Below are 16,674 nucleotides of genomic sequence, written 5' to 3' on the forward strand. Positions count from 1 at the left end.
AAATAGGATACACTTCTATGTCGGTTGTGTTCCGTGTCGATGCGGTGGAACTAATATGTTGATAGAATAACGGTCGTACTTTCCCACGGTGGTGGAATTAATATGATGCTAGAATAACGGTCGTACTTTCCCACGGTGGTGGAATTAATATGTTGCTAGAATAACGGCCGTACTTTCCCACGGTGGCGGAACTAATAGTATTTGTTTTTAGAATAAAGCTTGTACATTCCCATGGTGGTGGAACTATGTTGTTAGAATAATGGTCGTACATTCCCACGAAGCATAAAACTTCACGGCTCGTTCCTCCAATATGAAACTAAACGCAAGCATCCTTAAAGGCCGTTGTTTGGAATTTACCAGAGAAAGATAAATCATTATCTGTTATATTCACTGCATTGAGTGTGGTTTTGAGACTAAATGTATACTTTTTCCTCTACTTATAATTTTATAAAGTCTGTAAGCTGTTTGGTTCACCTGTTCTTTATTTTAAATCTCACTCCAATAAACAGCGAATTTGAATTTGTTGAAAATTGTATGAGTTTTAAGAATGCTATATCTTATCGGCGACTCAACGTTTTCGTCTATACTTGAGGAGAAGTTCTCAGTTTCAAATCTTATCAGTTTGACGAGTTTTTGAACTTCTCCATATGGGACGGTTTTAATTTATACATGTAAAGTCTCGTTTTTAGGTTAAAAAGATATATCCGACTAGACTACATCCCCCACTACCACTCATATTTTTTACCTTCATTTTGTGTTTGAGAAAAAATAAAATCTCATATTTCGCTAATGCAGGCAACCCGTGGCCCGCAGACCGGATCCGGCCCGCGAACACAGACATCTGGCTCGTGAACAGTAATTATATTAAAGAAATTAGTGTTTGCGGCCCTCGAGTGGTTTGGCCGAAAAAAGTTGTGCAAACCGGCGCTAACGGGCTGAGTCAATTACATTCACTTATAGCATGCTATTGAATGATTCTAATATTCGTCGATGTTAATAAAGCTATCAAATCTATATTTTTTACTCTGTCTACCGAAGAATTTAATGACATCAACACTCACTGCCAAACCCTCTCTCAACGGTGGTATTTAATGACACCTCCGTTCCAACCAAGCACTCTGTCTACTGTGGTATTTAATGACACTCTGCTCCCAGCCAAGCCCTTCCACTAGTGTGGTATTTAAAAAACACCAACACTCACAGCCAAGCTCTTTCTCTACCGTGGCATTTAAAAAAACACGTATACTCCCAGCGTAGCCATTTCTCTACAGTGGCATGTAACGACACCCCCACACCCAGCCATGCTGTCTATCTACCAAGGTATTTAACAACACTCCCGCTCCTAGCCAAGCCAGCTCTCTCTCTCTCTCTCTCTCTCTCTCTCTCACGCGGTATTTAAAAAACACACCCCCTACTTCCAGCCACGCTCTCTGTGTAGCGTGGTATGTAATGACTGCTACACTCCCAGTCAAGCACTCTGTCTGCCGTGGTATTTTCACTCTGCGCTAAATAAATGATTCTGCTATCGGGAGATTTACTATCCAATTTTAAACTACGCACAATTCTTTAAAAAAATGTGTTAATATGTGTTTTTGCAAGAGTAAAATTGCCGATACCTTTTGGAGCACTTCCGTTGTAAATCTTCATTTTCGGAGGTCAGTAGTTTTGCACCGTTTGAAAGCTCTTAAATTTCGGAGGTAAGTAAATCTTGCTTGTAGTTCGCAATGCCATAAAGCCTAAATAGAAGTTCTCGGTTTTGAAAAACACCCGAACTTGTGAAGTTTGTCGTATTTTATGACACCGTCATTCCCAGCCAAGCAGCATTGGAAACATCGTTAACTATGTCATCTAAATCTAATTAAATACAATTTCTCTGGTCGTGGGGGAAATTTTTGGAACATTCAAACGATAAATTAAGCAAAGAAGATGACATGTTTGATCTTTATTTTCAAGCCCAGTACCAACATAAAGATTCCTGTATTGCTGTAGATGTACGGAGAGACCACACTAGATTACATTTTCAATAAATGAGAGAATGATGCCCGAAACTGTTATGGGAAGTGACTTGTCTACAATCAAAATATCACATGGACTGTTTAATTTAACTAAAGTAAGATACGTTGACTGCAGTTCTCTGGAAAACGTCGTACTATAATATGAATGACATATCAGACAGGCCTGAATTTTTGGCTGACTATAAAATGCCCGACATTAAATTTTTTTTGCTAAGCCTTTAGAAACTCGAATCCAGATTTGGTAAATAATTGCTTTAACTGTTTAACTGAAAACCATCCACTGGTTTTAACCTCATTTTGCACGTGAGATGTACACAGGGCCGGCGCTACCATATAGGCAAACTAGGCAGCCGCCTAGGGCGCTGATTTCAGGGGGCGCATTTATCCAAATCAACAACAGTTTTGGAAAATAGATAAATAAATTTCAGTTTTATTGAGGGTCGTTTTTTATCCTGGTTTATTTCATACAGGGACAAATAATCGGATAGATTCAGTCTGACCGAAACACCAAAATATTTTGGGGGGGGGGGCGCCAGAATCTAACCTTGCCTAGGGCGCCAGATAGTCCTGCGCCGGCTCTGGATGTACATTGCGACAGGTGTGAACTGGTCTTGTGGCTTCTGTAAACAGTTCCATGTAACCTGTCATGGCCAGGTACATCGTACCTAATTTCCTGCCTCAAGCAAGTTAGGGAGTCGACCATTCGATTTTATGGGTTAAGAGAGATTCCCAACAAACTGTAAAGTCATTTTCAAAAGATATTCAAAGAAAAGGTGAAATAATCCCTGCAACATAACAATAAATACTGACAAATGTGGCTTTGCGCTAATATACAACCAAAACTAACGGTAGCAAGTTTTATAGTAAAAGCAAACAGCTACAACTTAAATGATCATGTTCCAAACACATGTCAACAGGCCCATGAACATCTTGGTGATATGAGGACGGCGTCTGCATTAATGACTTTTATAAAGATACAGTTAAAGTCTTGTATCATATTTTAAAAAACATTGGAAATTCCAAAGCCATGTAATGACTTCAAAAACGTGAATAAAATACCAAATGCTGAAATGTATTGGAGTTAAATTCATTGAGGTAAGATGAGCGGGGTGTGGGTAGGTGGTTATTAAATGCGAGATTGACTTCAAATATTCCCGACGGAACGAATGTACGACAATAATTCACGGAGTTTTCAGAGTTTAGGTTGATTGATATGTACGGCCTTGATGCCTTTGATATGACCCCTATTAGATACCTTGATCTTCATCAACTTGCCACAGTTTTCAGAGTTTAGGTTGAATGATACGGACGGCCTTGATGACTTTGATATGACCCCTATTAGATACCTTGATTTTCATCAACTTGCCACAGTTTTTAGAGTTTAGGTTGAATGATACGTACGGCTTTGTTGACTTTGATATGATCTCTATTATGCATCATGATCTTCATCAACTTGCCACGTTACACGTGATCTTTCCAACAACGTAATAAATGAAAGCCATGTTACACGTGATCTTTTCAAGATCGTAATAAATATAAGCCATTGTACACGTGATCTTTTCAAGATCTTAATAAATATAAGCCATTTTACATGTGATTCAAGATCGCAATAAATAGAAGCCAGCTTGCACGTGATCTTTTCAAGATCGTAGTGAATACAAATGAAGATGTGAGCAATGTGACTATTCAGAATGTTTTCATTTTTTCGTTACCTTGGTCAGTCGCAGATTGATTTTAGGTGACGTAGCAGATTTTACGTAATTTCCTTGAAAAATAATCATTTCAGCGTCGCATAGTCTGCATTTGTCCTTGTTTATTTTTTGTTGAATAGAAGCTGCCCGACTGGCTAGTCAATTAAACGAATATTCAGATACCAATTTTCTATTTTAATATTAGCGAAAACTTATTCTAACTGAAATGTTTGGATATTCATTTGAGCTCTATTAATGCAGTAGGTACATATCTGATTTAGCAGGGACTTATTATAATGCCTCAGGACTTGGTACAGGACTTTTGCATAATGTTCCGGGATTTAGCTAAGCAGCAGAAATGGGGTGAACCGACCTTTTTGGGGCGTTTTGTATGGTTCGTTTCTAGCTCGAGGCCTTAAAAAATGTTGAGATCTTGTATTACAACGCCAATCCAAGCCTTCAGCAACGATATCATAAGGACCGCTACCCTTATATTGAGTGTACACGGGAGGTAGCAGAGTGTGTTACAAAATAACGGACTTTTCATTGACGTGCTGACGGGTAGCTCAACCAAAGATTTTATCGAGTCCAATGCGATATCGTGTTTTTGAATCGTATACATTAATTGTAATGAATTCACATGGTGTTTTATGAGAATGTGTAAAAACGTTTTTAAACTTATTTATGTCTATGTCGCCTGGGCACCAAGTCTGATGAATGTTTCGCAGCGTATGTGCATCAACACCGTTAAATACGAGCCTATCGCTGTGTAACGAAAATGACATCCGTGTTTTTATGTTTTTCGACCGACGTTGCATCATTGATGTCAGGGATAAATGCAACATCTTCATCGGGCGACATGGAATCGCTTGCAACTTAAAAGAATTCCAACTGAAGTCGTATCCGCGTTTGAGCGAATTTTTCAACGTGAACATTTACGATGGCCACAGTTGCAACAGGTTGATTATGCAAGAGAATTTATTGGTGCAGTAAAATCGTCTATGCAGAAATATAATGTTGAAATCAGGCGCGGACATGCCGCAATATATGGTGATGAAGCAATCGTTGAGCTATTTAATCGAACACTTGCTGATAGCTGCGTTAAACAACGAAGTCACGCGTACAATTGCTATGAAACCCATTGATGCAATCGCAAAGAAACACATATCTGCTAAGCGACGCGACTTTCTGGCGACAATTATGTATTTATATGAGCCTGGTGAGCGTGAAGGTGGTAATAAAGGCGACTTACCCTATTCGGAGTATTGCCACACATACAATTTCCAAGGTGGTAAGATCTACGGGTAGGCCTGCAATTTACCGTCTCGATTTGGAGGCTCCTCAACGTGGATTTGTCCGTGAACAATTACATGTAATTTGGGAAAATACACAATTTCCATCGGCATGGATTCACTAGCGAATCAGGGCAATTACACACAGACGTCGGTTACATTCGAGACATGTCAGCGCGGCATTTTCGCGTTTATTGCCCAAACTATTATCGAGTCTGCCGCTGCAAATTGTCATGGGTCATTTGGAAAATATTGCCACACAATTATTGCGTTACAGCGCACGCAGTGATTTATTTTGTCGCTGTTTCAACTCCATGATGAATTCTGGGTCAATATCAAACTCGAGTTTACTTTTTGTCATCTCGCTGATATCTAGTTAAGTTTTTCCTTACCATGTCAGGGACTTGAAATGCGGGTACATCCGGAGGTTGATTATAAGACATCCTGTGTAGCTGAGACATTCTTGTAACTCTCGATACTGTCCAATACACTAAATTTGACCATTCGACATTATCATCAGCAATCCAGATATTGGTATCTGAAATTGTTAGTCCATGCGATGAATGAATTGTTATTGCATAGCCAAGAGTTCAGCATTATGGCTGTACCTAGGCGCCCTCGACAACCTCGATGGGAACATGAACAATATCATTAAGAACAATTTTTGTTTGGTCGCCGAACCTGGAATCTCCACGATAATATTTTGAAGACGAGTATCAGCTGGACGATAATACAGTGGAACTAATGAAATTTATACTTATGGTGCTTATATAATTCAGATTGAAGTGAATCGCGAACTATTTTCTTGGATGCAACTATCAGATCATTAGGGTGCAATAAGTTCCAGAAATCACCAATGGGGGTTTCTGGAATTACACTGCGCATTATCTCACACTGAATCCTGATTGGTTTACGTATCGTCATTGCTTCAGCGTTTATAATGATTCGTCCAAGGCCCTGTGGTCTTCTAACACATCATCGTCATATCGTGGTGATTCTTCTGTGAATGGCAGAGTTTGGCCATGATCGCCGCACATGCTAATCACCGTTGATTTTGTCGATAGCCAATCCAAAATCTTCGTTTACGTTACCTTGGAAACCATGCATATTTTGTCCTAAATGATGATTTTTGGAATATATTTTTCTTCCATTCGCTCGGGAGGTCATTGATCATCCCGCCATTGAAAGAAGCTTTTATAAATATTGGCTTTAATCCCAATCTCTTTCATCTCCCTAGCAAGTCTGTGTGTAAGCGTTAAAACAATTATGTCGGTGGGAGATCCAGGGATCTCCATAAATAATTTTAAGGTACGTGTTGTTTTATAAGAATCACCAGGGCCATTTAGATAAAATGTTTTACGTCGCGAATGGGATCATGAACTGATGGTGCCGATGAATGCTGTGATAACTGCAGATTGTCCTGCAACCCGCCACCGCAGTAATACTAACGAGGAGGTTTATAATCTGAAAATTTAGGAATAATTACGTAATTGCTAAATTTTTATTCTCCTATTTCTCCTTGGAGGAGCGTCATCAGTACGCAACAATGGAATATTATCTAAAAGGTTTATATATATATATATATATATATATATATATATATATATATATATATATATATATATATATATATATATATATATATATAATGAGTCCGTGGCGACTCTGACAGTGTCATTTGGAAATCGATCGATCATCGACAAGAAGTTTATGAACGCAAATGCAAGCAGTGAGGATCTCAGATGAATAAACTGCGGAGAATTACCATCGCAGTAACTGATATATCATCACTAAAGTCAGAAAAACAAACAGTGTAGAAATCAACTACATAAGTATAATCATGCTGTGAAAGAAGTTTGGCTTATTTTCAATTTATTAAGCCCTTATACGATAAAATAAATTGGCATGGTTACTCTAACCTTATACTGTACGCCATGACAGATAACGCGAGACTCTCGCCGTGACCCCTTTTCTACGTAAGGCTTGCCAGACCATATTTTGGATATTCTACGCTATATTATTATCAATCAAGTGCGAATAATCGCATCTTGGTGAATTTCAAAGTTGCCGATAAACCGTATTTACTTTTAATGCACAGAATTTCTGACCCAAACGGCGCCAAATTTCTACTACGATTTATTTACATTTCCAAATAAGGCGTCAATGTCCTTATATGGCACACAAACAAACGAGGCTGAGAACGGAAGTAATCATTATTTGAAATAATATGGAGGACGATCTAAACGAAAATATCGGCTAAAAAAGGTAAACGAGATTTTTCAACTATTTCTACAATGATTTTCGATATTTCCGGTATTAAATAAGAGGACTACTCAATGTATTGGATTATATGCAAGGAATATGTTTAAAGTGTTATTATTAGGCTAAGAGAGCGCCGGGTGTGAATCACACCCGGCTTGCTCCATTAACACGTATATGCTCATGTTAGTACCCTGTCCACGAGGTACGAATAAGGGTACTAATATTAGTACTAGTTTATCCCCAGAGAAATTTCACTGACCTCGAGCGTATCAGACACCTTGGGTTTCGCGTCTGTGAATCTACTCGGGTGTTATCATGAAGCGCTATGAATATATGTCGTGGTGCTGAAACTCCCTGCAGTGATGCAATCAACCATGTGAATAAACCAGTAATATTATTGTAATACTGTGTGTGGTCTTCGTCAACCATAACAACGTTGATTTTCAGCCACTATCCGTAAAAGAAAGCAGCCGTTGTTCTTCCGTCAGCGATGGTGTCATTGTTGGCATCCACAAAGAAAATTTTGTCAGTCTCACTTTACCAGCATCAACCGTATCAGGGCGTCAGGGTTTTTTGTGCTGCCTCGGTTGCTGTAACAATTTTTTGGGTTGGTTCGACAAATTATTTAAATAACTGCTCCGTACCTTCTGTAAATTCCACTTGAACCTCGTGACGCTGTTGTAGCTGCTGTTTGACAGAATCACGGACGGGGAGATATTTCTTAATTATCGCTAGTCGTTGTCGAGCTAGTTTAGCTGTACGAGATTCCAAAGTTAGCACAGAATCGCTTCTTCTTATTGATATAACAACGGTTTAATTACTCATCAATGATAAGTCAGTTATTTTATAACACACCCTGCTATCCTCGTGGACACCCCGGACAAGGGGGGGGGTCATAATTTTTTAAGGCCTCGATTTTAGAAACGGACATTTAAAAATGCCCCAAAACGATTTGTTCATCCACCTTGCTGGTAGCTACAATAATTGAGAAATGAACGTAGCAGTGGCTGTCTTTCTTAGAAGTGAAGTTTGCAAATCCATTTGACTCAAGCCGTGTATCTAATGAGAGAGAGAGAGAGAGAGAGAGAGAGAGACTTACACTGTTATCCTTTTGGTTGGTTGAGTTGGTTGTCCCATTGACACCTGCAAATAACAACAATATATTTTTAAAATTATGTTATAGATACGTGTCCATGTATAGCCATATCTAAGTGAATGAAGTGATCATACTCTAACATAATATCAAAGGTGTGAAATCGGCTTTAACCATAAACTTTTAAAATTGCTACTGCGGAACCATATCATAATCATACATAATATTATATTCATAAATATTACCATATTCATCCATTGTATCATATTCATACACACTATCATACTCTAACATAATATCATATTCACATATATTACCATATTCGTGCACAGTATCATATTCATACAAATTACCATATTCATCCATTGTATCATTTTCATATATATTACCATATTCATCCATTGTATCATATTGATACATATTACCATATTCATATATATTATCATATTCATACATATTACCATATGTATTCATTGTATCATATTCATACACACTATCATGCTCTAACATAATATCAAATTTATATTTATTATCATAATCATACATATTGCCATATTAGCACATATTACCATATTCATACATTGCACAATATTCATACATTGTACCATAGTCATACATTGTATCATATTCATACATAGCATCATATTCATATTTATTTTATCATATTCATTTTTAGCACCATATCCACACATATATTCATACATACCATCATATTCATACATAAGTTCTTACTCATACATATCATATTCATACTTAGTATCCTATTCATACATATTGTATTTATATACAGCATCATTCTCATAGTTAGTATCATATATATATATATATATATATATATATATATATATATATATATATATATATATATATATATATATATATATATATATAGACAGATAGATAGATAGATACACATACATATTTCCATATTCATACATATAATATTAGCATGGTAAAATCTACATACTTTCATTGTAACACAAAAATATGGTTACAGATCTTCTGAGACACAGATTTGTTTTGAAGACTTTAGTCTGATATTACATTCAACTGCATGATTCTGTTACGATTAAATGAATAACGTGAAAACACGTGGCAATTAAAAAATGAAGAAACCTATTAATGTTGAAATAAAATCAATGATAGTCGAATGCATTGATAGATTAATAATAATAATGATGATCACTTTATTTATTGAGGATAATACATTTTGTTCAGAATCAACAAATCTTAGACGTAGTCCTCAATAATAGAGTAGTTAAAACTGGAAATGCTACACATATGTACAAAAAGAACTCTTATTTAACTGCATTCAAAACACATGTGATTAAAAATATACATATATGCACATACGCGTACACACTTTAGAAAGAAGTAGATGAGATACATGTAGGTTTGGAAGACTGACAGCTATCGGTAGTAGTTATCTGCAGCACGTGGGAGCCTGACATGATTTAACAATAGACCATAGGTTCACCTTAGGCTTACCCTTCTTTGCCCAGTCCTCTATATCTCTTGTTGAATTATATGTACTTTCCACGATTACTGTAAATCATTACCGTTTTAACTAAATCATTTATTCCCCAGGATACTCTGTATCCTTTTTTTATATTTAATGTTTTTGAAGTAGATCGCCTCGTTTTGTGCTCAGTCTTTCATTTCCAAATGGAAACTGTCACTGGGCACTGATAAATAAATAGAGAGTTATCGAACTTCAGTATATACGTAATGTGTGAGCTCGCTATGTTCTACAAAGATTCGTTTCTTTTTCCGTATCTGTTTCATTAAATCACCCACAAGCCGCCTCGTCACTTGCATACCACAGTCAACAATATTGCACGTGTGTTTATTGACCGTTGTTTATTGACATCCCATCGGTATGACAGTGTTTGCACTTTATTGGAGATACGATCAATTATTGTTGAAGAGGCCGGCAATTAGAGAAGTTGATAGAGTTCGCGAGATTCAGTCACCTGGCCCCTTCGTCATAAAACTTTACTCAAGGAAAAAAAAAAATACGCTACGCCAAATCTTTAAATCATAAACGATTTGACAACTGCAGAATTTAGATTTCTCAGAATATTTACAAGTAAGATTTGGAGTGGAGTAAAGTCCTTTGACAGAAAGGCCTGGTTAACTAGAATATACATAATCTTATAACGGAATGGCCTGGTTAACTCGAATATACACAATCTTATACACAATCTTATAACGGAATGGCCTGGTTAACTCGAATGATGTAAAAGCTGTTTGTGTCGAAAACCCTTATTATTTCTTTTTAATTTATGAAAGCTGTCAATATTTACTTTAAAGTCATTCAAATTTCTGAGAGAGTTTTGTTGTAAAACGTACCGGTTAGGGTCCGGTTTCCGATAGGTGAAAATATTTGGTTAACTCGAACCTGTTCTTCAGCTACGTATTGAAATGTCGTCATTAGGACTTCCCTGCATGTAGTTCATCAATGCTTGACATTAACTGCCGTAATGATTTTGAAAGCACACATTGCACCAGATATAAAAAATGAAAACTTCTGTTGTGCTTTTGAAAGCAGACATTACACAGTATATGAAAAGTAATAAATTCTGTAGATATAGAAAAAAATTATGTTGTGCTTTGAAAGCACACGTTGCACCAGGTAGAAAAAAATAATAAATTCTGTAGTGCTTTTGAAAGCACACATTACACAAAATATAAAAAAAAATAACTTCTGTAGTGCTTTTGAAAGCACACATTACATCTGATAAAAAAGCACTGTTATAAGATTTAATTGATTACAGACGTTAAGGGAGCCTTAAGAATGAATACTGAGTAAATCACTGACTCTTTTTAAACGAAAAACGCCAAGAATGAAGTCAGATACACAATTGCGAATAGTAATATAGGCATGTGATACCGTAACGCATAACAAGGGCCGTTACACACAGTTATATAGATATGTGATACCGTAACACATAAAAAAGCGCCATTACACACAATAATATAGGTATGTGACACCGTAACACATAACAAGCGCAAGATTCAAACAGTAATTTAGGTATGTGATACCGTAACACATAACAAATGCCATTACACACAGTTATATAGATATGTGATACCGTAACACATAGCAAGCGCCAGATACACACACAAAACGTGGACTGATTTACACATACACACAAAAACTGAAACATGCACAATATTAACTAATATGGCTTATATCACGGTAATAAACAAATTGACTTATAAAATATTAAACAATATGACTTACCACAATATTAAACAATGTGACTTATTTAAATATTAAACATTATGACTTATCATAATGTTAAACAACATGACTTATTACAATATTAAACAATATGACTTATTTTAAATATTAGACAATATCACTTATCGGAAATTTTCACTGTCCCCGTTTTATACGATTATGGTTTTAACATTCAAGAAAGAGTGCTTTTGGTGTTAAAGAGTTGCTCCCCTTTTCCACACGGATTATTATCTTAAGTACGTTTATTACTGGTATTAAAGCTGTTGCATATTATGATGATATTATATTATTACGATATATAAACAAGTGATGCGGGATCATGTAAAACTTAAATCAGCAAACCTTACATGTTTCTAAAGGTAAGGATAAAATAACATATATGCTAAAGTCATATCATGCAAGTACTTGACGAAAACAATGTATAATATGCAAGTACCTTACTAAAACAATGTATAATATGCAAGCATTGTACTAAAACAATGTATAATATGCAAGCATTGCACTAAAACAATGCATAATATGCAAGCATGTACTAAAACAATGTATCATATGCAAACATTCTACTAAAACAACGCAAACTATGCAAGAATTGTACTAAAACAATGTATAATATGCAAATACTGTACTAAAACAACATAAAATATGCAAGTACTGTACCAAAACAATTTATAATATGCAAGCACAATAAACTGCTAGTTAGTCTTAGCAAAGCAAAAAGAACTGAACTTGATACGACACATACAAACGAGTTACGATATGGTGTGAGATGTATCCCGTTATAAAACCAAAATGTTCAATTAGTCTAATCAGCTCTCAAAGTGTTTAATTAGTCTAATTTTCTCCCAGTGTTTAACTAGTCTAATCTTCTCACAAAGTGTTAAATTAGTTTAATCTTCTCACAAAGTGTTTAATTAGTCTAATTTACTCCCAGAATGTTTAAGTATTCCAGTCTTCGCACAAAGTGTTTAATTAGCCTAATCTTCTGATAAAGTGTTTAGCTAGTATAATCTTCTCACAAAATGTTTAATTAGTCTAATCTTCTCCCAATTTTTTTAAGTATTCTAATCTTCACACAAAGTGTTTAATTAGTCTGATATTCTCCTAAAGTGTTTAATTAGTCTAATTTCCCCCCCAAAGTGTTAAAATAGTCTAATCTAATAACAAAGTGTTTAATTAGTCTAATCTTCTCCCAAAGTGTTTATTTGGTCTAATCTTCTCCCAGGGTGTTTAATTTGTCCAATCTTATCGCAAAGTGTTTAATTAGTCTAATTTACTCCCAGAATGTTTAAGTATTCCAGTCTTCACACAAAGTGTTTAATTAGTCTAATCTTCTCATAAAGTGTTTAGCTAGTCTAATCTTTTCACAAAGTATTTAATTAGTCTAATCTTATCACAAAGTGTTTAATTAGTCTAATCTTCTCACAAAGTGCTTAATTAGTCTAATTTACTCCCAGAATGTTTAAGTATTCTAGTCTTCTCAAAAAGTGTTAATTAGTCTAATCTTCTCATAAAGTGTTTAGCTAGTTTAATCTTCTCACAAAATGTTTAATTAGTCTAATCTTCTCCCAAATTGTTTAAGTATTCTAATCTTCACACAAAGTGTTTAATTAGTCTGATATTCTCCTAAAGTGTTTAATTAGTCTAATCTCCCCCCAAAGTGTTAAAATAGTCTAATCTAATAACAAAGTGTTTAATTAGTCTAATCTTCTCCCAAAGTGTTTATTTGGTCTAATCTTCTCCCAGGGTGTTTAATTTGTCCAATCTTATCGCAAAGTGTTTAATTAGTCTAATCTTATCGCAAAGTGTTTAATTAGTCTAATCTTGTCGCAAAGTGTTTAATTAGTCTAATCTTGTCGCAAAATGTTTAATTAGTCTTTATCTTCTCCCAAAGTGTTTATAATCTTATATATTGTCATAAGAAATTTAAACGGCGACTGTTCTCCAGATAGATTTCCTTTAGAGGAAGAACCGATTCTGGTATTCCACGATGATATTCGAGTGTAACAGGATAATCGGGTTGGGATCGGATTCTAACGAAGAACACTAATGATGAAAAAAATCCAATGTTTATTTAAGAATGATTCATTGTAAAAGACTGTTTGATTCGTGCGCCAACAAAATTCAAATATCGGATATTTAATGAAATATGTGCGAACCTGAGAATGTATTGCGATTTAATGAAATGTCAAGTGATATGCAAGAACAAACCTTAAATAGTAAAAAGATACAATGATTAATGATTCAAAGTGATTCGACTCAAACAATAGAAAAAATAATTCACGTAAACATTGATAATTTCCACACAGATATTAATAAATGATATAGTTCACTCACTTAGTGATGTACCATATGTTTCACTCAACTAATGATATATGATGTTTCACTCACTTAATGAAATATGACGGGTTTCCACTCAGATAGTGAAATATGGCGAGTTTTCACTCAAATAGTGAAATATGATGAATTTTTATCCAAATAGTGAAATATGATATGAAAGATTGGGACATATATCTTGCGGAGTTGAACACAAATCCGAAAGGTCTTCTCAGGCCAAACGCTCTGTCGAATGGTTGAGGAGCCACCATGAACGGTCTGCCCCTCCTGGTCTGCCTAAAGATCTGTAAAATTTCTTGTTTTCTGCAGACCCTTTGGTCCAGAAGGCTTGGTTCTTCACCACGTGATGACTTTTATCTTCTTCCGGACCAACGTCAGCCCCGACAGCAGCACACTGGGTATAACACAACCCACATTTAGCACCACAGCTAAACAACACCTACAATACGGTGCATATACGAAAACACAGCATAACTATCACTCCGTCTCTCCTTCACTCCTTCAGCACTACACTCAGCATTCACCAGCCACCATTCGCCAGTCACCGGCCATCAATCAGTCAATCACCGATAAATCAGCTCTGCAGATGGAAATCGCGCTTCATAAAGTGGACTGTTCACTGACAAGACTCTTCGTAATGTGCTGTTTAGCTCTACGATAAGGTAATGCATACACAGGCCATGTAGCCATACACTGCTTGTGTGTTCAAGGTAAATCGGTTTTCCCATTATAAGTACTTTGCTCATGCCGCATGGGATGAACCGAACTCACCATTTCGAAATAATATACGATATACATAAACCGCCGTCGGGTAACGCTGTTCACCGAAACGAAATCCGAGTACATGTATTTAATTCAAATAACAAATAAACGATATATATATATATATATATATATATATATATATATATATATATATATATATATATATATATATATACAAGTCCCTTACATCAAGTAATAGCAATTTTACATACAACAAATATCTGTGACATAAAGGCAAAGATGCGCACGAACGTGAAGAAATACGTGGTATTCTATTTCGACGTGCATTCGCATTTTTATATTTCTATTTAAAATATGTATCTTAACTAAAATAGAAGCGAAGAAAAATATTTGTAATAAATACAACCTGCATGTCGCTTAAGATATATTTGTTCTGTTCAAACACAATATACAACTTTGATTTTTGTAGCTATGCGCCTCGATCGTTCATTTCTTTGAGACACCAATATCGTCTTATGGGGCAGATACCAAGGAGAAATATATTAGAAATTAGTTCTTTGTCGCTTTGAAACACAAGTATATGTTAAAAACAACGCTCAAGGGCGTTGATACCTGGGGAGATACTCATATGTCAATAATGACGCTGTAGAGTGTTGTCGTCTGGCGACATACTCATAATAAAAGAAGAAAACAATAACTCTAGGGCGTTCCTGAATGACTTACGAAGCGACTAACGTAGTAATGGAGAATCTCAGAATCTATTGTCTCGCATTGGATAGTTTTAAGGATAGGCGCAGTTGTGGAGATAAATATGCATTAGGAAACAGAACGGGTCAAGCCCTTTCTAACATATACGTGTGGAAAATGCTGATTATAAACGATCCAATAATAGGAATATTCGGCTTCAGGTAGGTGATGTTTCGCGAGTTTTGCAGCTACAGTTATTGAAAATGTCAGACTTACTTGTTACCTAAAATGAAATAACACAATATACTATTCCTATAACTGAACCAATTATACCATCTTATACTGACAATAATGCAAAGCTTGAGATAGTTTAAAATCCAGCTGAAAAGTTGTGTAGAATCTGATCTTTTTTGTGTGTGTGGATCAACTTGTGAATTATGATATGCCTTGCAGTTAATGGCTCGAAGTTTGGACTGATTTCGGAAAATCTATTAGCTTAGGGTTTTTTTCCGCCTCAATCTATTACAAGTTTACGGTAACCAGTACTTAAATCACCTGTAGGAAAAAAAACAACATTGATTAACTTATTCTACCCGACCAACACACTTAAGGCCGGAAACAGCTATTTTGAATGCAGTTGGCGAGGAAACAGAAAATATGGCAGTAACCAGAGCACTCGCTGACATGTGACACTTCGTTCTACTGAATGTAACGGGTAGGGTTACCAAACATTATTATTATGGTTATGTAAAGTTAATTTAACTCTGGATTGTCACGATATTATGCCATCGATTTCTTCCAGATAAAATATCTTTTATGGCAGCATTTCACGATTGAATCTCTTGTTGAGAACGTGAGCGAGGTCTGACGGAACTACACATATCTGAGCAAATATTGACAATTTTATCGATGTTACGTGTATATTATGTCCCATGTGTGTTTTCCTAAAGAAATACAAATTCAACGTGTTTCTTTAGTTTGGCTGTAAATCGATTGGTACTAATGAAGCAACAACTAAGCATATTAATGGTTTTAATTGCATTCTAGGAAGATGACACGAGAATTGTTTTTTTTAAAAGTGTGCAAATAGCAGACAGCCGGCATAAAATGGCGCCATATATCGAACTATACACCAAGCCTTGTGCTTCTTCCACCCATCTATTTTGTCTGTGAGAGTCGGGGGAGCCACGCTATATGCATACATGTACTTCTTTGACAATAATAGTAGTTGAAGAGAAAGTACACACGCACACACATCCCCCATCCCATCACAGATATTGGGGAAGAGGTATGTTTGAGATTTGAAAACACTCGTAGTATCCGTTCG

The 16,674-nt window shown here is 35.8% G+C and overlaps 1 protein-coding gene across 1 annotated transcript in view; it reads right to left on the minus strand.

The window, feature by feature from the left end:
* LOC149804538 (uncharacterized) overlaps positions 1–16,674 on the minus strand; it is a 62,527-nt gene that overhangs the window by 9,200 nt on the left and 36,653 nt on the right. Inside the window, exon 2 of the mRNA XM_089941314.1 lies at positions 8,360–8,403. Within this exon, the coding sequence (XP_089797440.1) occupies positions 8,360–8,403 (44 nt within the window). The remainder of the gene's footprint in view (positions 1–8,359; positions 8,404–16,674) is intronic.

The sequence above is a fragment of the Sinohyriopsis cumingii genome, chromosome 2 (assembly GCF_028554795.1).
Source record: "Sinohyriopsis cumingii isolate HCF-2022 chromosome 2, ASM2855479v2, whole genome shotgun sequence".
Classification (NCBI taxonomy): Eukaryota; Metazoa; Mollusca; class Bivalvia; order Unionida; family Unionidae; genus Sinohyriopsis; species Sinohyriopsis cumingii.